This window comes from Solanum verrucosum, unplaced genomic scaffold (assembly GCF_900185275.1).
Source record: "Solanum verrucosum unplaced genomic scaffold, falcon-dt-bn FXZP01000196.1, whole genome shotgun sequence".
Classification (NCBI taxonomy): domain Eukaryota; kingdom Viridiplantae; phylum Streptophyta; class Magnoliopsida; order Solanales; family Solanaceae; genus Solanum; species Solanum verrucosum.
In genome coordinates, this window is record NW_026020420.1 from 1,798,064 (window position 1) to 1,824,672 (window position 26,609).

Consider the following 26,609-nt stretch of genomic DNA (forward strand, 5'->3'; position numbering starts at 1 on the left):
TAAATTCTGCTCCATAGCTCTGGAACAACATAGGAAAGGTAAATTGCACTAGATAAGTCTTTTGCGATGAGTTTTATCGAAAAAACATTAAAGGATTTTGAACTTGATACCACTCATTCGGATAATTTTTTGCTCAACCAACTTGGTTATCCTTGCGGGAAATTGCATATTTACTTTCTAGTAAAAGGGGCTAAGTTTCAATTAGTCACTAACATTTTTAATATATCAATTTGGTCATCAATCTCTCACATTTGACAAAAACGGTCCTTTACACTCATTCTCGAGTGCATTGTGTATGCTAAAGAAGGAACATAAGTATAAGAAATAGCATACGATTAACAAAAAATATCAGAATAAGACAATAATTACAAACAAATAATATGATAATTGAAACAAATGAAACAACATACAGTAACAAAAATCGAACAACAAAAATTTACAAGATCAATACTATAACTATTAGCATGAACGAATAATAAGTAAACATACTACAACCTACTAAGCTTCTATTAATTGTCGAACACTTCGTCCCATTTTATGAGTAACATCGTTAAACAGAGGATATAATTAGAATTTTCCCAATTTCCGAGGACTAAATCAAATTAATGACAAATCAAATATTTCCAATTAGATTATTATAGTATCTTCAGGGACTACATTGATATTTAGATGAAACTTTAGGTACCAAAAGTACAATTCCAATTCTTTTCCTCCGTTTACATATACCTCATGAACTGGCGGGAATTTGCACACAGCTAAAACTTCCTAAACCCTCTTCTCCCAACTACGGCAAACCACCATGAACACCGGTAACTCTAGGAAGCGATCGGCGGCAGCAACGCCGTCTCCTCAACAGCAGCAGAAACACCACGCCGTCATGGAAGAAGAGGACCTAGACGAGGATGTATTCCTCGAAGAGACATTGCTTCAGTACGAAGAAGATTCGCAGGTCCTTCGTGAGCTCGAAGAGAGCAATGCCATAAAGGAGAGGCTTCAGAAGTGGAAACGTCCTTCTCTATCTCAAGCTTACATCGCTCAGACACAAAGCATATGTAAGAAGATTGTAATTGAGAAACATTTTGCACTTAATTTTCGACTTCACGCCTTTGTTTTTTTTGTTTCTGCTTGGTTAATGTATTGTTCATTTCTTTTTCTGAAAGCTCTTTTTTCTTGTTTCCCTAGATTTTTGAATTATTTGGTGAATTTGGTGGAGTCTGTCTCAATTATGTGCTGAATGTTTAGGGTTTCTGAAGTTGTTTATTTAGTGTTAAGCTTTTCTTACAAAGGATTTCAAGTCAGCTGGTGCGGAGTAGCACGGCCCCGGCTGCTCTTTTCAGCAATGTGTGCAGATTTTTTATTTGATTTAATTTGATACTTCAGCGTGCATTTGATGTAATTATAATATCGTTTAAGAACTTCAGTATATATAACAACAACTAAATACTCAATATAATCTCACAAGGTGGGGTTTGGGGAGGGTCGAGTCTACACAGACTTTACCCCAACCTTGTAAGGGTAGGGAGACTGTTTCCTATAGACCCTCGGTTCAAGAAGAGATGACATGTAAGCAATAATAACAACAAGATAATAAAATAAACAAAATGGAAGAAACAAACAAGAAATACTGGAGATTTAAGATAAAACAAACGTAAGAATGAGAGTAATACTCAAGGATGAAAAAGAAAATTGCTTGGCAACCTACTATCCCTCTACCATGATACTCAACCTCCATACCCTCCTATCAAGAGTCTTGTCTTTGGTAAGTTAAAGTTGCAACATGTCTTGTCTAATTACCTTTCCTCAAAATTTCTTAGTCCTACCTCTCCTCCTCTTCGTGCCATCATGACTAACCTTTCACACATCCTTACCGAGGCATCTACATTTTTCCTTTGTATATGTCTGAACTATCTCAACCTCCCTTTCTACATCTTATCCACCACGGGGTTCACACCCATGTTGTCCTGAATCTTTTTATTCTTAATATTATCTCTCATGATGTCCCCACACATTCATCTCAGCATCCTCATATCTACTACTTTCATCTTATTGACAAACTTTCTTAATTAGCCAATACTTTGGCCAAACAACATAGTTGGCCTAACCACCACCCTGTAGAACTTACCTTTTAGTCTTAACGACATATACTTATCATACAAAACACCAAATGTGAGCCTCCATTTCATCCATCTCGTTCCGATATGATGTGTGACATCATCGTTAATCTCCCTATTGCCTTGGATTACTGACCCCAAGTATTTGGAATTTCCTTGTTATGGTCCTCGGTTATGGATCTAGTTATGGGACGCTGCAAGATAAATTCTGAAGTTTTCTTTTTTCTACCTATGGTGCTGGTTCGTTAAGAGAGAACCTACGATCTCTTGAGTTTGAAGTACTCAAAAACTAGACTAATTTTTTGCTTATCATTTCACTGAATGAAAATAACACTAAATACACCACTAGTGGATTAACCACCCATCTAAAAACAATGAAGTAACTTCCTACTACAACTGAAATGAGAAAGTGGAGGAATAACCTCCTTACTGCAACAACTGCTACATAGAAATAAGAAAAATAAATAACTAAAAAGCTGTAATAATCTACTGCCTAAAAAGCTGTAATAATCTATTGCAACACTGCTCATAGAAATAAAAAACACAACTTAATAGCTGAAGTAATCTACTTTCTAATTTCCTTAAATCTTCCATATGTAAACCATTGGTAGACTAAAGGGTGCTAACATTACTCCCCTTTGCAAATCGCGCTTGCCCTCAAGCGCTAAGTGTGGAAAGTATTAGTATTTCCCTCTTTTCCAACAAATTCTTCCTTATCGTATATAGAGTCAATCCAAAATAACTTCTTGCACTGATGACCTCGAGTGAATGATTCATCACAGTTGAAACAAAGCCCCTTAAGTGGCCTTTCCTCCATTTCAGATCTGGTCAGTTTCTTCACAAATCTGACATGTTGAGGTGAGAAATTTGCTGTCTTTGATTTGCAAGCATCTAACAATTGCGAACAAATGGGATGTTCCTTGCGTTCATAAAGTCGGGATAAACTCATCGCCGTAGCCAAATCTAGAGGATTATGCAACTCAACCTCAATTGCTATATAATCAATAAGACTGCTGATATAAAGTTCAATTTTTTGTGACTGCGTAAGTGTACCACCCCGCAAAATTAACTGCTCAAATGTTTCTTGGTAATCTGCCACATACCCGATCTGACGTAACTTAGCCAATTCTCTCAACTTCTGACTTATGATTGGTGGCCCAAAACGAAGGTTACAATGACGTTTAAAGTCATCCCAAGACAGTTGAGGCAGATCTGACTCTAATTGAAGAAACCAAAGTTGTGCATTGCCCTCAAAATGAAAAGAAGCAAGTCCAACTTTTTCTACTTCAAGAGTTTGTTGGTGTCGAAAGAAGTGTTCACATCTGTTCAACCATCACAAAGGGTCCTCTTGTCCATTAAATCGTGGGAAATCCAGTTTTGTATGTCGAGGAATGATGAAACTTCCTCCTGCTTTTGATCATGACCCTCCTACCACTCTATTTTTACCCTTCCAACCACGATTTTGACTGATATGTTCAGTTGAATTAGAATCGACCTTAGAATTTACTAAATCATGTGTGAGTGCATCCAAGCGAGCATTTGTTGCTTCATGTCTGGCTAAATTGGCTGCACGTTCTTCTTGGAACAGATTCACTAATTGTGCTAGTTGATGTTGAATTTGGTCTCCCATAACTTCCGTCTCTAATACCAAGTTGTTATGGTTCCAGGTTATGGATCTAGTTATGGGACGCTGCATGATAAATTCTGAAGTTTTCTTTTTTCTATCTATGGTGCTGGTTCGTTAAGAGAGAACCTGCGATCTCTTGAGTTTGAAGTACTCAAAAACTTGACTAATTTTCTGCTTATCATGTCATTGAATGAAAATAACAGTAAATACAACACTAGTGGATTAACCACCCATCTAAAAACAAGGAAGTAACTTCCTACTACAACTGAAATGAGAAAGTGGAGGAATAACCTCCTTACTGCAACAACTGCTACATAGAAATAAGAAAAATAAATAACTAAAAGCTGTAATAATCTACTACCTAAAAAGCTGTAATAATCTATTGCAACACTGCTCACAGAAATAAAAAACACAACTTAAAAGCTGAAGTAATCTACTTTCTAATTTCCTTAAATCTTCCATATGTAAACCATTGGTAGACTAAAGGGTGCTAACATTCCTCTCTTGGGGATGACTTTAGTATCAAGCCTTGCGTTCTCGTTTGCTTCATTAATCACGTCATTGAACTTGCACTCCAAGAATTTTGTCTTAGTCCTCTGCTCAACTTCAAATCTTTGGACTCTAGGGTCTGGCTCCAAACCTCTAGCTTCACGTTAACTCTGCTTTGCATTTCAGTCAATCATGAAAGAGAAATGCTTTGAGTCCCCTCTCACTGTCCTTACACACTGTCCTTACCTGAGTCTTGGTTCCATCGTACATGTTCTTAATCACTCTAATGTAAACTACATGGACACCTCTCACCTCCAAACATCTCCATAGAATGTCGCTTAGGACTTTGTCGTATGCTTTTCAAGGCCAACGAACACTAAATTTAAGTCCCTCTCTCTTTACATTGTATATAGTTTGACTTAAAAAGAAATGAGTGAGCCTACGCTTGTCACTCTAATGTAAACTACATGGACACCTCTCACCTCCAAACATCTCCATAGAATGTCGCTTAGGACTTTGTCGTATGCTTTTCAAGGCCAACGAACACTAAATTTAAGTCCCTCTCTCTTTACATTGTATATAGTTTGACTTAAAAAGAAATGAGTGAGCCTACGCTTGTCTAAAAGCTACATCTGGGTAATGCTCTTTAACTCAGGGTTTTTGCAGTTGAGATTTAGTCCCTTTTATGTACTTTTGATTTTTTAAAATAGTTAAGCTAAGCTAGTCTAAATGTGTGTTCGATAAGGAAAATGTTTTTTGAAAATTGTTTTCCAAGAAATTACGTGGGTTTCTTATTTGTGGAGCTTGTTTTCTTATGTCCACTACGAAATTCATTTTCTTCATTTTTAAGGAATTTATTTTCCCCGGGAAAATATTTTCCATAAATTTTGATCAACATAACATGGAAAAATAGAAAATATTTTCCTCCATACCAAAAACAACCTAAGTGTTTATATGTGGAAGCTATTTTCGTTTCATGTAGGAATTTGAAGTTCATTTACTTTAAAATTTAAGTTCAGGATTCTTAGTTTTGTAGTTCTTTTAATTTATTTATTTAATTAATTTGGAACATTCTTATATTTTATTCTTTCCTTGGTTTGTACTCATGTAAATAAATTGTTCTGTACTCAATTAAGGAGTATAATTCAAAAAAGTTTTTGTTTTCATTGTTTAATGACTTTCATATTTATTAAATATCAGAAAACCTAAAACAAAAATTTGGATTTTGAAGACAGAATAGGAAGAAAAGTACCTACTTTTGGATTGCTCATATTGACATTAGTCTGACGCCATTTATAAGTATTGACAAAAAATAGAAACCTGTTGTTGCTCCAAATTTTGAAGCCTTCTCTTTACCAATCAAAAAGAAAACAAAAGTTTTGAAGTCTTTTAGTGCTCTTGGTATGAGCAACAATTATTTTAATTCCTCAAATGGAATCCTATTAAGCAAGTTTATATATTGTCACACTTGGTGGTAGACAATGTATGACTCAAGTAGAGTCACAATGCACGTCTTGTACTTATTATCTTTCGATAACTATTCGGATATTTATTAATGAATATTTTTGACTTATCCAAAAAAAGCGTTTGTATATTGAGTTGAGGGCAAGATGTACATGTGGATCTTATAATAATTTAGTGAACAATAAGAAGTTGGATTTTTAGGTAAAACAAAAATGTTTCAAAATACATCAATTACTTCAATAAGTCCTAACTTTCACAATCACATTCTGAAAGTTCTGTTGAAATTTGGTGGTCCTTTCTCAGCGTTTCAGCAGCTGGAAATTGACTACATCATTGCAGCGAGCCATAAAGAATTGCTTCCTAATTCTTCTGGTCAGGCTGCCATTTTAAGAATCTTCGGGGTCACAAAGGAAGGTTTGTCAATTTTTAATGCTGTTGTCATATGCATTTGCAATTCTTGTTGTTGTGTTGTAGATATGGTGCTATTGATCTAGAAAAGAAGATATAATTCTGGCATTCCAAGTAATATAATAGTCTCCTAGAGGTATTAATGCACGTCATGAAATGGGAGTTGTTGTTTTTTAATCGGTGAAGCAGTTTTTTCGTAAATTAAAAACAATTAGAGCGTTCTGAGGGCTGCAAGCTTGTGAGGCACACTGATACCAAGCACAATTTGGAACATATATTTTCTCGACTGTGTATAATATATTGGTACAAATTTGAGTTAAAGTTGCATCTTAGTGGATTCTCTAGTTGTAGTATTTTTCTTTTGTGTTTCTGTTTCTGTTTGTTTAAAGAGGTTCTTGTGCCATTTCCTTTATAGAAGAAAATTATAGCTTCTTTTTTAGTATTTTCTATGCTATCATATTACACTAGATATTAGAAATGAACATGAAAAGCTTAAGTGGAGGTGGTACTTGGTAGGGTGAGGAGTGAGTTCAGAAGGAACACAATACCTTGGAATCCATCATTAATGTATTTATTGAGGTTGACGTAGCTTGTCTTCCACTTACTAAGAAATGTCTGTTTATGCTCTGGTCAGGAAATAGCGTCTGTTGTCATGTACATGGATTTGAACCATACTTCTATATCAGCTGCCCTCCTGGAATGGGCCCTGACGATATCTCCCGTTTTCACCAAATTCTTGAGGTATGTTGACCTGCTTGTTTGCATAAGCATGCTATGATTGAATTCTTCACCAGTTTGGTTAATTAATGGCAAATGCTGCAGTTGCTATATTATTCTTGTTGGTTGGTGTAGGGTAGGATGAGAGAGGCGAATAGGAACAGCAATGCCCCTAAGTTTGTCCGTCGCATCGAAGTAGTTCAGAAAAGAAGCATCATGTATTACCAACAACAGGCTTCTCAGTCTTTTCTCAAGATTGTAGTGGCATTGCCAACAATGGTTACCAGTTGCCGTGGTATGTTTTCTGTTTCACTTATTCACTTATTCACTTATACTGTATCTTTCTGATGAAGCTGCTTTTCTGATTTAGTCTTCTCTTTTGTGCTTGTGGCACACGCGCGCACACGGGCGCACATAGTAAAAGTTTTATTGATAGAAATATCAAGATCTAAGACAGTGCTGGAAAGTAGATGTTTACTTATGTTGTTCAGTTGGGTTAATTCAACCCCTGTATTTAGCACTGAACAACTAGTAAACTCTATCATTGCGTCCTCATATATATATATATATATATATTTTAAGATTACAACAGAACCTAGAAAGTTGGGAAGTCCATCAAAAAGATCTGGTCTTTGGTTCCTGCTTGTATTTTGTGGTGCTTACGGATTGGATAGAGAAGAACAAAAGCTTTTTTGATGGCATCCCAACTCCCATGTCTTCTCTGAAGCTAGGTATTTGATCAGTCTTCTTAGTTGGGTCAACCACTCCTCTGTAATTACTGTCGAGTCTTTCCTAGAATTTATCAGCTCCATAGATCTATGTTGATAGTTGTGAACTTGTGATAGCTTTTTTTGCCTTCCTGGGAGCTGATAATCTCTTTGTAATGCTTGCATCTTCTTGATGCTTTTTGCTAATGATATCCTTCTTATTTCATTAAAAAAAAGGAAAAGATTACAACAGAAAAATTAACAGGCTAAGTCATTCATGTTTCAAACTGCAAACAGCTGCAGTTTAGATCTTGAAGTGTTGGGTCGTTTCCTTCCAAACCACCCAACACAGCTGAAAGGTTCTCCAACTCCCTCTGTTCATTTCTCATTGTACATCCAGTCCAGCTCTAATAAGTTCTCTGTCCTTGGCATTATCCATTTTATCCCAAAAGTGTTTAAAAAGGTTTCTTAATTGAGCAGCTGCGTGGGCTTGTGCTATATTAAATTTGGCATTTTGCTTGCCAGTCTTGCCTGCTCTTGCCATGATAATTTAGTGTATTACTTCACATTGAGTCATATAAAATAATATACTTGCATCTTATGCTTCCTGTGAAATTTCTCCTTAATCTTCTCACTTAAGTTTACTTGCTAAAACCTGGAGAAGAATATGTTCGACAGAATTTGGGTTATGTTCTTCAACATAATTGGATGCGCCAGAATTGCGATAAAATGTTTAACTTCTGATTGATTTTATAGAATTGATTCTATTACCGATCCCTTTTCCTGCTTTTCCCACCTGATTGAAATGTAAAATGGGGCAGGTATTCTCGATAGAGGCATTCAAATTGACGGGCTTGGTATGAAGAGCTTTCTTACCTATGAAAGTAATGTTCTTTTTGCTCTTCGCTTCATGATTGACTGCAATATTGTTGGTGGCAACTGGATTGAAGTTCCAGTTGGGAAATACAAGAAAGCTGCAAGGAATCTCTCCTATTGTCAATTAGAGTTTGATTGTCTGTATCCTAATGCATGATGAATATATGACCTAAGAGTGCATTCTTTCTATCCATAAGGGATCATCATCCGGAACTTCCTTAACATTTTCTTTTAGCTATTCTGACTTGATAAGTCATTCTCCTGAAGGAGAATATTCGAAGATGGCTCCATTTCGCATATTGAGTTTCGATATTGAATGTGCTGGTCGTAAAGGCCACTTTCCCGAGCCTACACAAGATCCTGTTATTCAAGTTAGTCCCACTTTATTCTATATATCTGGAAAATATATGTTGTTTACTTTCCTGTTGCTGACAAGATTTAACTTCATTCTAGGTGGCCAATCTGGTTACCTTGCAGGGACAGGATCAGCCATTAATTCGGAATGTGATGACCCTTAAGTCATGCTCACCGATAGTTGGGGTTGATATTATGTCCTTTGACACAGAAAAAGAAGTATTGCGGGCTTGGAGGGTAATATTTCTGCATGCAATTTGTATTTTAATTGGATATAGTTTCCACCTTTTCTCTTTGTTTGTGTGGTGGTGGGAATGGTGGTTTGTTGGATAGGCGAGCAGAGTTTTTGTGTGTGGCAGTTGATTCTTTCAATTTGGCTTCATGTGATGGCACTTACCCTTTAGCGTGAGAGTTTCACATTGTCTGTGTTGTTTTATGCTCCAGATTGTAATGCACAAGCAGAAGAGTGAAGCAGGCTGAACAGACTAATTTGGGCAAGTTAGAAGTTAAAAATTATGGAAAAAGGAGTTAGAAATAATGATGGAAATTAAACTTTCATGGGCTATTTACACTTCCCTTACTTGGCATATGAATCTTGGTTGATTGGTGGTGCTGAGGAAGTGGTGGGACTTTCTCATAGTTAATATGAACATAGGGTGTTTGGATATGCCATTTCAGTCTCATACATTAGTTTGCACAATTGCGTAAAACAATTCCAGAATACTTTCCCGAAAACAATTTTTTGTAAGAAAAAGATGTCTCTACTATTAGTAATACCAATGACCAATTTATGTTTTCTTTTAACTCTCTTTTGACTTGCAGGACCTTATCCGGGAAGTGGACCCTGATATAATAATTGGATATAATATCTGCAACTTTGATTTGCCATATCTCATCCGGGTAATGAGCTTCTGTTTTCCCTTTTTTGATTGGTAAAAGGTATTGTATTCCGGGTAGCAAGCTTCTTATGTAGTTATATGTTTAAATAATGGCTCCAAAACAATAATATGAGAGCTAAAGTGAATAAGATTTGCTGGGCAAGCTTAACAATCGGTTTGTTAATATAGTAGCCAAAAGTGTTGTTTCTTAATTATTAATTGGATCAAGAGACGAGGACTATAAATAGTCCGTAGGCAGAAGTAAAGGAAAGCACTACATGATAAATCGTTGTTTAGCTACACCCTTGTGGTCAATGAAGTGGGAAAGAACTATGAGGTCTCAGGTTCAACTCCCAGCAGAGACAAAAACATTAGGTGATTTCTTTCCATTTGTTCTAGCCTTGGTGGACAGAGTACTTCGTCCCTGTTATTAGTGGGAGGTGACATGTATCCCATAGAATTAGTTGAGGTGTGTGCAAGCTGGCCCGGATATCACAGTTATTAAAAAATAAAAATAAATTGTGGTTTAGCTGTGAAGTTGATGGTGGAACTGAAGTGGAAAAATTTGTTTCTTCCCATCCCAAATGAGATTGGGAAAGGCTAGGTCATGTTTGTTTTTCCATGTGTAATGTTGAACTACTAAAGGCACTTTATCTTCTAATCAGAGAGCTGAAGTCTTAGGGATGGCAGAATTTCCTATGCTTGGACGCATCAGAAACAGCAGGGTTCGTGTAAAGGATGCAACCTTTTCTTCAAGGTCATATTATATCTTTTTGTTTGTTAACTTCTATTTGTTTAGAAGTACTTTTAGGTTTCTACTTTATCCATAGGTAAAAATACTATCAGCACAAAACGGCATTTTTTTTCCCTTGGTGTCTATTGACTATATTTGTATCTAACCATTGGCCTGTTCAGTTTGCATTTATATTCCATCACTGTATGTGGTTTCTGAAATATGGGATTGTATACTAACCTAAAACATGTTCCAATTAGCTGCCGCTTATCAGAACCTTTCTAATATTTCTCCTTGTAATAGGACAGTAAAATGGAGTAATTGGGATCTCCCATATTTTTCCTCCTAGAGCATTGTTTCATCTCCAAAGGTGGAGTTGCAACACTTCTTAATTCAAACATTTCCCAAAAATTCACACGACTGAAACTCAAATATTAGTCTTCAACTAGTTGCTTGTGATCATAAAAGCAAATTTCCCCGAGGCTATGCTGAAACTGATTTATTCTTCATTTAATTGTGTGTGATTAGGGTTGTCAAATGGACGGGTCAAAATGGCCTGAGTTAATAAAATAACCAGCCCAATATTTATTTGGGCTGAAATGGACTAAACAGCGGGTCATAACCCAACCTACCCAATTCTTACTAAGATTTAATTTCCTTGTTTGTTCTTTTATAAAAATTTTTTACCTATTAAACTGATTTTTCCTTTACTATAGCTATATATATGTATCAAATAAAAAATGTTGTTTTTAAGAATATTTTTTGACAAAATGTTTCATGGGTCAATTTGGGCTATCAACCAACTTTTTGATGGTCTGAGTTAATAAATGAGTGGGTCAACTTGGGAGGGTCATGCTTTTCATGTGCTAATTTTGCCACTCCTATTTGTGATCATCAAAATCTAAAAGAAAAAATATCCCTAAGGGTGACAAGTACATGCAGTTGAGTTTTGCGTTTAGTGAAGCTGACTTTATCAAAAAAAAACTTGAGAAGCTGTGGACTGATATATGCGTTTTGTGTTGCAGACAGCATGGGACAAGGGAAAGTAAAGAAATAACAATAGAAGGGAGAGTTCAATTTGATTTGTTTCAGGTTTTGTTCATTATGGCTGTATCAATAAGCTGTTCTAATTGCTGTAGAAAGAACTTTACTTAGGAAATAGTTGAATGGCAGTAAATATGTTATTCTCTCGTATCGCAGGCTGTGCAGAGAGATTATAAGCTAAGTTCTTACTCACTAAATTCTGTCTCAGCACATTTTCTTAATGAGCAGGTTAGTTTTTGCTCTTCTATCTATAGTTTTTTGTCACAACTCACATACTGCTACATCTGCCCACAACCATGTACCTTCTGCCAATAGATTTGTACATGATTTTGAGCGATGACCCTATATGCGCTATTGTTTATGTTCAAACACTTCAATGCTCTTTATTTTTGCTTTATGTATCCGATATCTTAATACACACTGGTCCATTTAATCGGAGTCATGCGTAGGACCACCATAGGGGAAGCGTTACCTACCAGGAGTTTCTGTGACCTCTGATTAAAGTTGGAGGGATGCCATCCATAGCACTTCTCTACTTATGTTGATAACCAAGTTGAGTGATTCCATTAGGGCCATTGCTCATGTCTATTTAAGTATAACATAAGTAGGCCTTGCGGTAAAGCTTTGTAGTTTCCTTGTGTACAGGGTTGGTTAGCTTGAAGGATTACAAGTCTACTTGCTAGCTTTCTATTTTGATTTTGGCATGTTAATTGTGAAATTAATGGCTTGAGCTGTATTTGATCTACATGAGTTAGAAAAGAAAAAATCTGTGATTGCAACCTTGAATTCAGTAAAAGAACAGAAAAAATACTCAATTTTGTGCAAGAAACATGTGTAAAAAGTTGTGATTTTTTTTTAATACAAGTGTACTTGCTAAAATCTGATCCTTTTCCAGTCACCACAGCACACATTTATGTGGAAAAAAGGGTAACTTCAACATGGTCTGGCTACCAGCTATCACATAACAACCTCAAGTACCATTGAACAAAACATCTTAAATTCAATAAATTTTAAGTATCTCATTTCTGCGTTAGTGTCTATTTGGTGCTGCCTAGATGCAATGGAAGCATGACCAGTTGGAGAGAGAAGATTCCAGTGAGCAAGGAGGAGTTGGGGAACTCGCCCCTATTTGTGTCTCGTGTTGATATGGAGAAAAACAAATGGAAGAGCTCTTTTTTTTTTTTTTTGAAAATGGTAATGTCAAATGGAAGAGCTCTTTTAGGAATAAAAAAGGGAGAGCCAGGAATCAAAGATCAAGTGAGAAGATCCTATTCAATCAAATTGTTGTTCAGAGTAGCCATGAACAACAACGGGAAGCGCACATAGCATCAAAGAAGTTCGCATTTTCATTTATTGCCCACTGTTCACTGTCTTTCTAGCTCAAGTGGAACAACAACAACATGCCCCACAAGTGGGGTCTGGGAATGGTAGTGTTACACATACCTTACTCCTATCTTGGGAGGTAGAGAAGTTATTTCCAATACTCTCAGCTCAAGAAAAAAACATAACAACGCAATTTGGGGAAAAAAAATAACTGAAGTGAAGAAGTCACGGCAAAATACTAAAGATAGCATGACAAAACTTTCCGGAGAAAAAAAAAGAAACAATATCTACAACAAAACGATACTATAATCAAAGTACAAGAAAGAACATATAGTAATAGAAATCGGAGAACCAGAAACTATAAGAATACTGCTACAATTACTAGTACTCAAGCATAAGTGAGACAACACTCAACTACTTACTAGCCTTCTACACTACTTTGTGTCTTCCATAGGCTCCTATCTAAGGTCATGTCCGGTAAGTTGAAGTTATGTCATGTCCAGTCTAATCATATCTCCCCCGTACTTCTTTGGTCTACCTCTACCTCTCTTGAAACCATTCAAACCCAACTTCTCACACCTCCGCATTGGGGCATCTGTACATCTCCTCTTCACATGTTTGAACCATCTTAGTCTCGCTTCTGTCTTCCCCTCCACCAAGGTCACTCCACCTTTACCCGAATATCTTCATTTCTAATTTTGTCTCTCCTAGTAAGCCCACACATCCATCTTAGCGTCCTCATTTCCACAACTTTAATCTTCTAATGTGAGAATTCTTGACTGGAAACACTCTGCCCCATGCAACATAGTTGGTCATTTCTAGCTCCAGTGCATTCTTTAATTAAGTTCTCTGTGCTGGTGCACTATTATTTTTATTAAATTACTTGTGAAGTTTAATTTCAGATCTTTATCCGGTGGGGCAGAAAGGAAGACATCTTAATCATATTATTTGACCTTTATTATCAACATATCATTGTATTCGGTGCTATCTGAAAATTGTGATGGAGGGTCTTTTATACCTTTGTTTTCCTTTATGTTCTTTTATGCCCATAATCTGTTCATTTGTCTTGTTTCCCCTATCCTTATTCCTATTGAATATACTTGTCTTGTTTAGAGCAAGTAATTTTTTTCTAATACTACTGCTACGCCTGCAGAAAGAGGATGTCCATCATTCAATTATATCAGATCTTCAAAATGGCAATGCAGAAACGAGGCGCCGGCTTGCTGTATATTGTCTAAAGGTGTATAGTTCTGTTCCGGTTGAAGGATATTATTGAATTGGATTTAATTGTGTGCTGAGTATTGCTTATTTCATAGAACAGTAATTCTTTAAGATTTTTTTGGATTTAGACATGCATACAATTTTCTTTAGATAGGGGATTTACGTAAAATTCTGCTCCAAGAATATTTAGTTTTAAATTTCTTAATGCTTATAGCAACAGCCTTTTGGTGTAGAATGCTCCACTCGAAAGATGTTTGCATGTAAAGAAGCCAAATATAACTTCATTGTTTTCATCAAGAAGATACTGGTTACAACATTCAAGGGTGTGAGCTAGTGGTCACTAAAGATAGAACTATTGTTTAATTTTGTTTATGCCAAACGTTGATACACCTCTGTCATCCTTTCCCAAATACAGTTGGACGTAATGATTGTTTCATGTAGATAACGAGCAATGGGTAGTTTTGGCCAATGACTTATAAAATGTAGTAATTGGTATTCTAGATGAGTTCGAATGAAATGTAATTTGCTGATGTGAATATTCAGTCTCACTTGATAAGAAAACTGAATGCTTTAGTTCCGTTACAGGATGCTTATCTCCCACAACGGCTTTTGGACAAATTAATGTTCATTTATAACTATGTGGAGATGGCTCGAGTCACTGGTGTACCTATATCTTTTCTTCTCTCAAGAGGGCAAAGCATTAAGGTTAGTCCTATACTTGCTTCATTTTCCTCTAGTGGAAAATTAACTAAGGTCTCATTTGTTTGCACTTAATGAAGGTCTTAATCTTAATTATTCAAATCTCCTCTATCTTCAGGTGCTTTCTCAACTTTTAAGGAAGGCGAAGCAAAAGGATCTTGTCATACCAAATGCAAAACAGGCTGGATCTGAACAAGGAACGTTTGAGGGGGCAACGGTAAGAAAATAAGTAACATCCATCATATAGCTGGATATTTTTCTTGTAAAGAAAAGTTAGCACTTGTAAAGCTCCTGTTGTGCCAAGCTTTATTTTTGGTATATTACTCTTGTTAAACATATGTTTCGAGTATTAGTTGAGGTGTGCTCAAGTTGGCCCTGGACACCACAGTTATCAAAAAAGAACATGGATGTTTGGAGGATATCAAATCTGACTATCACACACCTTTTATATCCTTTGATGTTGATTTCTTAGGTTAAAGGTACTAACTGTAAGTCTTGATTCTTGTGTATTTATCCTTTCAAAATATCTGGACACAGGTTTTGGAGGCACGGGCTGGTTTCTATGAGAAGCCAATTGCAACGTTGGATTTTGCCTCTCTATATCCATCAATCATGATGGCATATAATTTATGTTACTGCACGCTAGTAAGTGTTCTTGTTTGAGTCTTGACCATGATATTTCTTTTTTACCCGAGCGTTCAATTGATGTTGGTGAAACCTTAGAATTAAGTGCTGAGCATTAAGATCTTCACGTTAATGCTTCCAGTTCTAAGTTTTGGTTTTCTTCCCTCATGTCTAGGTAACTCCTGAAGAGGTTCGCAAACTGAACCTTCCTCCAGAGTGTGTCAACAAGACCCCTTCTGGTGAAACGTTTGTCAAGTCAACCTTACAGAAGGTAAATATAACTGTTGGTTTAATTCCGGTATTTATGTTCTTGTTTCGATTATGATAATTTAATTGTTTTTTGTCAGGGAATACTTCCGGAAATTCTTGAAGAACTATTGACTGCTCGTAAAAGAGCAAAAGCAGATTTAAAGGTGTTCACTAAATTTTTGTTCTTTTATATTTTTCTACTATCTGTTGCCTCATTTTGCTTTGTATCTTGATTTTTTGTTGTCATATATCTCAAATGTTTTAATTCTATGGGTAAGAGACAAGAACTAAGCATAGAGAATCCAAAATCTGTTTTTTTTTGTTAAATCAGGATACTTGATTGTTGATTGTGAAGTAGGGCTTTTAACTTTTTACTTGAGGTTTCCTTTTGTTTGTATATAGGTACACTCAATACTGCCCTCCTTTCACTAGATTTAATGGCTCTTAAAATTTCCTTTTTAAGGAAGTGATAAAAGGAATTCGTAGTGTTTTCATTTGTCAGTGTTACACTACTGCAACCAAGCACTTGGTGTATATTTTTACATATTCACATCCTAGCACTGAGCATCTTATTTCCACAACACTAGTATTAGATGCTATTGGATAATGCAGATGACTAGTTTTTTTCTTCTTATTTTCTTGCCGTCAAAATGGATAAATCAATTTTTCAACAGAAGTTTGATTGTCATGGAAACTTTTAAAGTGGCTCTGGGCCCTCTTGTAACTTGATATGTTATGGCAAGATTGTAAAATCCATAACTACTTGCAAAGAGCTTTTGAGGGACACAATGTAATTTCATGCTATGTAGATTCTTTTTATCCCTATGCCTTGCATTTGAATAGATGTGCATCTGTATTAAATTATTAAACCAACATGTTCCCCTCATGTTATGTCATATTTATCAATATTTGATGCAATATGATGTGTAGCTTGATTCTAGCTTACGAAAGTTCCATTTTACAATCTCTCTAAACTTCGGTTCCTTAAATTGTCGTTTGATCCATGAGAATTCTCAATTTGCCACCGCCATGGCTCCATATCCAGCTTCTGTCAACTGCATTTTGTTTCTTACTTTTCTGATGCATCAAATTAGTATAAAGAATCCAGTTTCTTGAAGTTAACTGCCTATCTTTTTGAGAAGATATTGCTGTATTCCTCAGCATTAAGGGTATGCTGGAGACCTCCAAAAATTGGCTCCCAACAAGAGAAAAAATAAAAAGGCTAATAGATTATGAAGTGCCAATAAAATCCAAAATTTGTGCAGCTTCTTCTATCTCTTCCTCTTTACACCAAAAATATAAAGTAGTCTGGCAGTTCCATTTGACTTTCTCTATTGAATTAGCCTTGTTTTCAAAGCATCTGCTATTTCTTTCTTTCCAAATAAACCACCAAATGCATGATGGTATTCTACTCCACTTTTTCTTAGATTTTCTCCCCCCTCTGCTGATCCAGCGACTAAGTAGAGCTGTTGTATGCTCAGGCATAATCCATTCTGTATGTGTTAGTCCGAGAAAAAGGTTCCACAATTGTGTTGTCACTCTGCAATGGAGGAACAAGTGGTTGTTGGTTTCCTCAGTCTCATTACAGAGAGAGCACCGAGAGGCAATATAGAAATCCCTCCTTTTCAATTTCTCATGTGTGGAGCACGCTCTTCTGGCAACCAACCAAGAGAAACAATTTATCTTGGTTGGCGATTTGTCTTTCCAAATCTGCTTCCAGGGGCCAAGCTTACCACCTGGATGCTCCTTCACCTCCTTAATATATAGCTTGTTAACAAAAAGGCTTCCATCTCTAGAGTGTTTCCATATGATTGAATCTTTTTCTGCCGATAACCCATTGAACCCCATTCAGAACATGTAATAGCTCAGCCACTCTCCCAGTCTCCCAGTCATTTAAAGGCCTTCTAAACACAATATTCCATCCATGAGTAGACCATACCTCAGCCACTGTTTCTTCCGGATTGGTACACAAGGAAAACCGGTCTGGAAATAAGGCCATCAGCGTCTCATTTCCATTCCAATTCTCCTTCCAGAATATGATTTTAGTCCCATTTCCCACCTTGTAGACTATGTGTCTACTTAGAGCAGGCCAAAACTTTCTTATTATTCTCCAAGCTGACATCCCATAAGTGCTATTCATAGAGCTGGAGACCCAATTTCCATTCAGCCCGTACTTGTTGACTATCACCTCCCTCCACAGGGCTTGTTCCTCAGTGTTGAACCTCCATAGCCATTTTGACAAAAGGCATCTATTTTGCAACCCCAAGTTTCTGATTCCAAGTCCACCGGATTGTTTATGTAACTGTGCAGTCTGCCATTTGACTAAATGCAAACCCTTCCCTTCTTTATTCCCTATCCACAAGAAATTTCCTCAGTTTGTCAAGTCTTTTTTCCACTTTGGCAGGCATAGGAAATAAAGACATAACATAAGTTGGAAGAGAGTTCAACACAGAGTTTTATTAAAGTGACTCTCCTTCCCTAAAAGATATACTGAGCTTTCCAATTGGCCAATTTTTTCTGTCTTTTCAATTATGCCATCCCAAATTTCTTGCTCCTTATGTTTGTGCCCCAATGACATGCCCAAGTAAGTTGTGGGAAGCTGGTGAACTGCCTATCAGAAGCCCGATGTTTTTACTCGAGTATTAGTCTACTCACCATTTTTTGCATATCTAACAGATGATGTGTAGATAAATATTTGAGTTATCCTTTGAATTATGACAGTATATTTTGGGTTTCAGGAAGCCACAGATCCTCGAGTCAAAGCTGTCTTAGATGGCCGTCAGCTAGCTTTGAAGGTAATTCATGTATTGTTAGTGAATATCCAACTTTGTAACTGTGTTCTTTCGCTTTTCCTTGGCAGATATATGAATTTGGTTCTCTTTGTTATTGGTACTACAATGACATTAGGACTATAAAGAATTTAGTCAGGTCAATAACTACTGATGTCTTCTGGTTTTCAGATCAGTGCAAATTCAGTATATGGGTTTACTGGAGCTACTGTTGGTCAATTACCATGTTTAGAAATATCTTCAAGTGTTACTAGCTATGGTAATGCAATTATTACCAGCAATTTTATTACATGACACTGAACTATTGAAACTTTGTTGTATAGAAAGCCAATTCAAGTACTTGCTTTTAGAACTTGTTTGTTCTTTCTAGGTCGACAGATGATTGAGCACACAAAAAAGCTTGTGGAAGACAAGTTTACAGTACTTGGGGGCTATGAACACAATGCTGAGGTACATTATCTGAAGTTTTTATAGATGTTATAGATTCCCGATTAATATCTTATGGGTGTTGTCAGAGTGTCACTGGTTGGTTATCACTAGATTATTAACTTTATCAAAAAATTGTTCCTCTAATTGTGATTGTTTTGTGATGCCAGGTTATATATGGAGATACAGATTCCGTGATGGTGCAGTTTGGTGTGCCTACAGTGGAAGAGGCTATGAAATTGGGCAGAGAAGCTGCTGATTACATTAGCGGGACATTTATCAAAGTGCGTCCTAACCTTCAGTAGACTTAATTGTATCTAAACACCTTTTTTTTAAAAACCAGTAGCATCTAAACACTTCTTCAGATGATCACTTCAGTGCAGTTTCTTGTTCTTCGTTGACTATCATTTTCTCTTGAGACAAGTCTGAGCCTGCTTACATGCCACAACTACAGTTATCCATGACGTATTTATATTCTCTAATCAGTTGGTCAGTTATTGCTATTTGATGATGCCCATTAGGTGGTTTTGGTCTTTCATGGTTATAGCATATTTGTAATTAGGGTGTACATCATGAAGAGGAAGAAGTGAAAAAGCATCAGAAACTAGTAAACTTTCTGTGCTTGATCAGTTCAACTTCTTCTTGATAAGTAGTATTGATATACTTATTCCACTTGATGCAATTTTGTATATCATGGTTTATGGTATTCTAGCAAGGAAACTTGTTAACTTGTGAGATCCTTGCTAATAAAGAGAATCCTAAAATGTTTAAATATTGAGATGTGTTCTCAGCAGTGTACCGATGTTATTTAATTATCTCTTCTACCAAAATTTATTTTTCATTTTTTCCTTCTGCTGGTGGTGGCATATTTGATTTTCAGCCAATAAAACTAGAATTTGAGAAGATTTATTACCCATATTTGCTGATTAGCAAGAAGAGATATGCTGGCCTTCTATGGACAAATCCGGACAAACATGACAAAATGGATGCTAAAGGTGAGCTCTGTCGAGGCATATCCTTTTCATCTTCAGCATATTCTTGGAACTTCTCTCACCCTTCAATGCCAACCTTTAATTTTTTTCATATTATTATCCTTGAAAAATTAGCAAATCAAATGTGTTACCTCAAATTTAATTATTCTTACTTTATTCAAATTATTCATTTCTTAGGTGCATATTGTGTTTGATAAATTGTTACAGTTCTACCATTTTTCACCAGGGATTGAAACTGTTCGGAGGGATAATTGTCTCTTAGTCAAGAACCTTGTAACTGAGTGTCTTTATAAAATACTAGTAGACAGAGATGTTCCTGGTGCTGTTCAATACGTCAAGAATACTATCTCAGATCTTCTTCTGAACCGCATGGATCTGTCTCTTTTAGTTATTACTAAGGTGAGAATACTATTAAATCAGGCCATCGTGGGGCGTTTTTTCTTGCAACTTGTTTGAATACTTTGGAATTGTTAGTTTATGTGATTAGCATTTTCTAACTTCTGAGGGTTAATAGGGTCTGACAAAAACTGGAGATGATTATGAAGTAAAGACAGCACATGTTGAACTTGCAGAGCGAATGCGCAAGGTTGGTTAAACTCAATTTATTTGTATATTTTTTTTAAAAAATTAGTGGATTCCTTCAAGAGGGGTTCAGTTACTTTTGTCCTTTGTCTGTGAAGATCGATGTGTGGCATCTTGCACACAAGTATTTGCTGCTTGATATTTGTTTGATTAAGTTGTTGAGTTTCCCATCTAAATTATGTTCCCATTATGTATTGAGTCTGTTCCTTATTTCTGGTGGCAAGGCTGCTGTCATCCAAATTTTTGATGGTTTAATATTCAAGTACTCTAGATAAGGCTAGACCAGACATCACTATATTTAAGTTATCTTGTTGTCAGTAGCTCAACTTTTCTGAAGTTCTGTGCTGGTTTTTGTGCCAAGGATTCCAGTATTCCTCATATTTGCTGTTAATCATACGTACTAGCAGCCAACTGATCTAGTATGTAGAAGTTTCAAGCTGCGCATGAGTAATTTAACCGAATTCTCCAGTCCTATTTATATGACTTATACTGGTCAGTGGTCACTTAGGCACGAGGAAAGATCAGTTCTGATGTTCATCTTGAAGAGTATCAGAAGTTATTTCAGTTCCTCTCCTTAGTCTACCTTATGATTCAGTGCAATTACTTTGCTCCCCTAGTGAGCATCAACCTCCAATATAATCAAGTAAATCCAGCCTCTGCAGTTCTATATTCTTTAGACTTCTATGATCAATATAAAGTTAGTTTTTCAACTTTTTGTGTCTTTCTGCAATTCATGCAAACCTAACCTGCTTGAACAGTTTATGACTGAAAAGTTGTGTGCATATTTTTACCTTTTTTTGATGAACTCTGCCTATAAGGTTATCCTAATTTTTGGTGTAAACAGACTTTGGGGAGGGGGAGTTGGGATCTGGCAGAATTAATTGGTAATGTGTAAGTTTTTGCGTAAGAACAGGATCCTCCTAAACTTTTGTTTGTAAAGTAACAGCTCAATAGCTTTTTGGTTCTTAGCTTTACTGTTTATACAATGTATTGTTACCTTTCTCAAAAAAAGAAGAAAGGTTATCCTACTTTAGGAGACAAATCAAATAAAAATATTGTAATATTATCTTGTAGCAAAAAAACCTCTAGCTTATTCTACTTACTCTTCTACACTAGTTAAAATATGTGTTGGAAGATTAATAGCTCAATTATTTGCTTTTGTTACCCTATGAGCTATGTTAGAACATATGCTTGTCCTTCATTGGATTTGGATTGGGTGTTCAAACTCTTTTACATAGTATCCGAGTCAGACTTGTAAGCCCGGTTTCACAATTGTTTCTCGTTAATATTGTGAAGAAATGAACGTTGGGGTTAGCTCAATATCAAAAGTTAGCTCATGAGGAGGATTCTGAAGGCCTATATAAGGAGACCACAACCTTATAGCTCACGAGGGGAGAATTTTCAAGACTATATAAAGTGACCGTAACCCTTATAACTCATGATAGGAGGATTTCCTGACTATTAGAAGGTTCATTGTAAGAAGGAAGGAAATAGAAAAGTGCACCCTCAAGGGTGTGACCTAGAGGTCAATGAAGTGGGTTGGAATCATAAGGTATCATGTTTAAATCTCAGTGGAGGCAAACGCCCTATTCTTACCTCTGTCCAAGCCTTGTTGGACAGAGTTACGCGGTACCTTGTGGAATTAGTCGAAGAGTGTGCAAACTGGCCCAGACCTCACTCTTTATCGAAGAAAATAAAAAGAGAAGCACGTTTATTAGAATATATAGTTCCACTTGTCAAAAAGGTTGATCAGAATATAAAGTTACTAAATTGTCTTATGCTACTATTTTTTTATTTTTTTTTAGAAGGTAACGATTTGTATTATAAACCAGTACTTATGTAGTACTGAAAGTCCCTTTACAAAAACGTATGAAAATCTAGGAACAAAATCAGCAAGCCTAGCATGATTCTAATACTTCTAGGATTGCTTTTGCATCTACAGGGGAACTCTTTGTACACCAAAAACATAATAACAGAATACAATCTGTTTTGATCATTTGTAGGGATCTGCTTCTATCCTCAAAGCTTCTAGCATTCCTTTCTCTCCAAATGGTCCACCAGATGCACGCTGGAATTGTCCTCCAAAAACTTCTGTTCTTTGCCTCAATTCCTGCTTCCTCCCAACTTGAGAGAGTGTCAACAATCTTGCTAGGCATTGTCCATTGAATGCCTCTGAGATTGATGAAAACCTTGTAACCTGAGCTCACTTTGTATCTTCCTTTGTTGTGCTCTGTCCACCGTAGGCAGTCCTCCCCTTCCTTCAAACCTTGAAATGATTCCAACCTTTTAAAGAATTCAACTAATCTACAAACTTCCCAGTCATTTAAATTCCTTCCGAGAGATAGATCCCAACCTTGGGGAGACCACATTTCAGCCACTGTTCTGTCTTTATGTAGTGCCAAGTCAAAGATGTCAGGGAAGATCTCTGACAAATTTTGATTACCAAGCCATCTATCTTTCCAGAATTGTGTCCTGACACCATTGTGTACTGTTATAGTAGTATGATTCCTTAGGAAAGGCCACCAGTTCCTAATTGATCTCCAAACAGTAACACCATAGGGATTGGTTGCTTCCTTGGTGACCCATGAATCCATCTCTCCGTACTTTAGTTTAATCACCTTGCTCCACATTGAGTGTGGTTCATGAGCATATCTCCACAACCATTTCAGCTTTAGAGCCTTGCTTTGGTTCTTCAAATTTTTGATGCCTAATCCTCCTTGTTTTTTTCCCGTGATCATAACTTTCCATTTTACCAGATGGTATCCCTTTCTTTTCTTGTTTCCTTTCCAGAAAAAATCCCTTCTTAGTATATCCAATCTCTGTACTACTCCTGCAGGTATTGGGAACAAAGTTAGCATGTACGTAGGAAGGGCATCCAAGACTACATTTATCAAAGTGAGCCTGCCCCCCTTTGATAAATATTGTGCTTTCCATCTGACCAACTTCTTCTCACATTTCTCCAAGACAGAATTCCAAGTTTCTTTGGACTGTGATTTTGCTCCCAATGGCATCCCCAGGTATATAGCAGGTAGTGCTCCCACCTTGCCTCCTAGCACTGAGGCCAAAGCTCCATATGAGAGACCATGTTTATGGGATATAAATGGCTCTATGCTACTATGTTTTTGGTGTAATCAATTATACTCAAATGATACTATCTCCATAATTGATGTACTAGACTCAATTTAGTAAAAGATTGTAGAATTTGAAGTACATGTTGTAAATACTGACCAGTACAGTTTTAGTACTGACTTTTGAGGAATAGACAAAGTTTCAAATAAAAAAATATAAAGTTACTAAAAGGCTCATACCTATCCTTTTGTTTTGTTGGCTTACTTTCCTTTTCCTTCTTGTTAATTCTTTCCTGTAATGGTTTCATGTGATTTTATAAAATATAATTTGTTCAACCCAAAAACAATAGAAGGTAAAAGGAACAGGTTGTCTAATTGACATTCATTTTAAGGTACATTTTATATAATGTCGGTGTTTTGCTTGCTCTCTTGTAACATTGTATTCAAGTGGCAGAGTGAGCTGCCCATTTAACTATTGCAGAACTTGCAGAAACCACATTTCTGAGATTCTTATGGTTTTAGTGCACCATAAAAAATGAAATTGATGAAAACCTTTCTTTTGAATGACAGCGAGATGCTGCTACGGCACCTAGCATTGGTGATAGAGTACCTTACGTAATCATTAAAGCTGCAAAAGGTGCCAAGGTAATCATCCAACTGTAGTATGTGATTATAATCTCCACATTTTGTGTGCTTGTGTCAAATCATGGTTATATTATGACAAGCAGGCATATGAAAAGTCAGAAGACCCTATATACGTGTTAGAGAACAACATACCTATAGATCCTCAATACTATCTTGAAAATCAAATTAGTAAGGTCAGTATGGCTCGATTTTTTCATTTTAATTAACATGCTCATTCTAACTGTTTTTAACGGAAGTGTTTTATATCAGCCACTTCTGAGGATTTTTGAGCCAATACTGAAGAATGCAAGTAAAGAGCTTCTTCATGGAGATCACACAAGATCCATCGCAGTTCCGACCCCTTCAAATAGTGGTATTATGAGATTTGCCAAGAAACAACTCACTTGCATTGGATGCAAAACACCACTCAGGTGCTCTATTGTCTTTCTTGTGTCTATATGTTTTACAAGATAAGATTCTGTTTCATTTCTAAAGAGAACCCCTCCTTCCTCTCAACATTCTCCTTGACTTGTGAGTTACTGACATAGGATTTGTACTTCCAACCTTTGCTAGGAGCACTGTCTGATAGTGTACCTTCTCCAAGCTGTATAATTGATTGTTAAGTTTAAGTTTCTGTTGAAATAGTAATTTATCTTGGAAGAGCCATTGTAGGAGCTATACTTGAATTTCATGCTTTGTCACTGACATGAATAGTAAGTAGGAGTGTTGAGATAAAAGACTACCTTAGAGTTTGGCAGCAATTAATATGTTTCAAAATGGATATGATGCCATTTTCTATAAAAGCTTGTTGTTGATGGGCCTTTTTTTTACCAATATTTATTACACCTCCAAATCAATGAACCTACTTTATGAAGTGATCATTTGTCCCAATTTATCTTTTTTTTAATTTCTCGGGCAAAAAAGGTTAAAGGTGAAGTGGACCTAGGAGATCATAGCAGTATGAAGGCACCCACAAGCTTGCTAACAACTTTGCTTCTCTCTGTCTCTGTTTGTGTATCTCTCTTTGACAAGAAATGATGAGCGGATGTATTGCTTGCTTCTTTCTTGGAAGAAGCTATAGTAAAAGTTGCAGAACAGCTTATTAACTTCTTTGCTCCTTCATCCAGTGGCTCTGATCGAACAATCTGCAAGCACTGCAAAGGAAGAGAGGCCGAACTTTATTGCAGATCCGTGGCTAATGGTATGCTAGGAATTCATCTCATGTCCTTTTGTATATCTCCTTTTTAATTTCTTAAGAAGGAGATGATGTGGCATATCTATTTAGATGATGTCTCTAGGGAAGGACTGAGAGCTATGAACTCCTTGAACGTTGCTTGCTAATTGTTTGCAACTGTATTAAATGCAGTGGCTGAACTAGAGAATCTTTTTGGGAAGCTATGGACACAATGCCAAGAATGCCAAGGCTCTCTCCATCAGGATGTCCTATGCACTAGGTTCGAGTTGCTTTCTACTTTTACTGATAGATCTGTGGCTATTGCTAGTTATTCCTCTCATTGCTTCTCTCCCCCTTCATTCTTCTAAATGATCCTGATTTTGACCAGTCGAGACTGCCCAATCTTTTATCGGAGGAAGAAAGCTCAGAAAGACATGGCTGAAGCTAAAACTCAATTAGATCGGTGGAACTTTTAAATTTCAATGCCTGAAGTCTTCATTGCTGCCAGTCCAACCTGCCATTTTGCCAGGTATCGCAATTCTCTCATCTCTGGTGTGGAAGCAGCATAAAGTTTGGAAATGAACTGAATAACTGAGACTACTATGAAGAGGTAGCACTAGTGCCTTTGAGAAGATGTCGCGATTGTTCATGAGGTTTCCTCAAATCCAAGAACATCTAATATACACGAAAATTGTCTGCCTCGATGAGTTTAAACTTCCAATCGTTTGCTAGATTGAATTCGGGACAAACTTTTGTAGTTTCGAGTTAATTGAGGTGACTGTAAGTGTAGACTTGTATTGATTTAGAGATGTTCATGAGATTTAGATGACTGGGGAGAGATTTTCGTGATGTATAATATTGTATTCTGTGTACAGTCATGGCTGGAGGAATGTAATGTTTTGAGTTCCCTTTTCCTAGTACCAATTGAGTGCAACTTCTAATTAAGCGAGTGTTTAATCATAGATTTTGAAAGTGTCTTCAAATATCTGTTCAAGCATAAAATTTTATTAGATTTTGAAAATGTATCTTCAAAATAATTTCAAGTTCCCCAAAATTGGTTGACCAATTTTTGAGAGAATTTTTTCCTCACACAAAATTTTCATTTTCATTTTTTTCAAATCAAATTTTCTAAGTTTTAATTTCAAATGTATGATCAAATAGTAAATTATTGGCAAAGTAGTGCATATGGGTAGGCTTATTTCCTATCATCTTCTAGCATAAATAAATTGACTCATAGTTTATACTATTGTTTTATGTATGTGAGATTGTAAAATGGTAATCAAATATCATACCTGATATGATTATTAATTTAATAAAAAGCTATAAAATATGATACTAATTATGCTTAGTTTTAATACATAAATAACCCTCTTTGTTAATGAGCAACCAAACAACCTATTTTATGTATGAGTGAAACTATATACTCTGTC

General features: G+C 36.3%; 1 protein-coding gene and 1 long non-coding RNA gene across 5 annotated transcripts in view; one reads left to right on the plus strand and one right to left on the minus strand.

Moving 5' to 3' along the window:
• Positions 1-26,609, minus strand: part of LOC125840965 (uncharacterized) — a 229,332-nt gene that overhangs the window by 35,377 nt on the left and 167,346 nt on the right. The window lies entirely within an intron of this gene.
• Positions 748-26,116, plus strand: LOC125840929 (DNA polymerase delta catalytic subunit). Of its 2 annotated transcripts, XR_007443769.1 has the most exons (31): positions 771-1,052; positions 5,995-6,105; positions 6,734-6,840; positions 6,952-7,111; positions 8,345-8,540; positions 8,635-8,770; positions 8,853-8,990; positions 9,576-9,653; positions 10,297-10,388; positions 11,390-11,456; positions 11,565-11,636; positions 13,885-13,971; positions 14,538-14,657; positions 14,770-14,868; positions 15,189-15,296; positions 15,451-15,546; positions 15,623-15,688; positions 18,263-18,319; positions 18,485-18,572; positions 18,684-18,763; positions 18,910-19,023; positions 19,620-19,734; positions 19,958-20,130; positions 20,246-20,317; positions 23,952-24,026; positions 24,110-24,199; positions 24,276-24,436; positions 25,133-25,206; positions 25,372-25,459; positions 25,568-25,708; positions 25,794-25,834. XR_007443769.1 is itself a non-coding variant. In XM_049519908.1 (30 exons), exons 1-30 carry the CDS (start codon positions 800-802, stop codon positions 25,653-25,655), a joined length of 3,261 nt encoding a protein of 1,086 aa, XP_049375865.1. In that variant the 5' UTR covers positions 748-799; the 3' UTR covers positions 25,656-26,116. The 2 variants fall into 2 exon arrangements, 1 of the variants encoding a protein (XP_049375865.1); XM_049519908.1 differs by having other exon boundaries at positions 748-1,052; positions 25,568-26,116.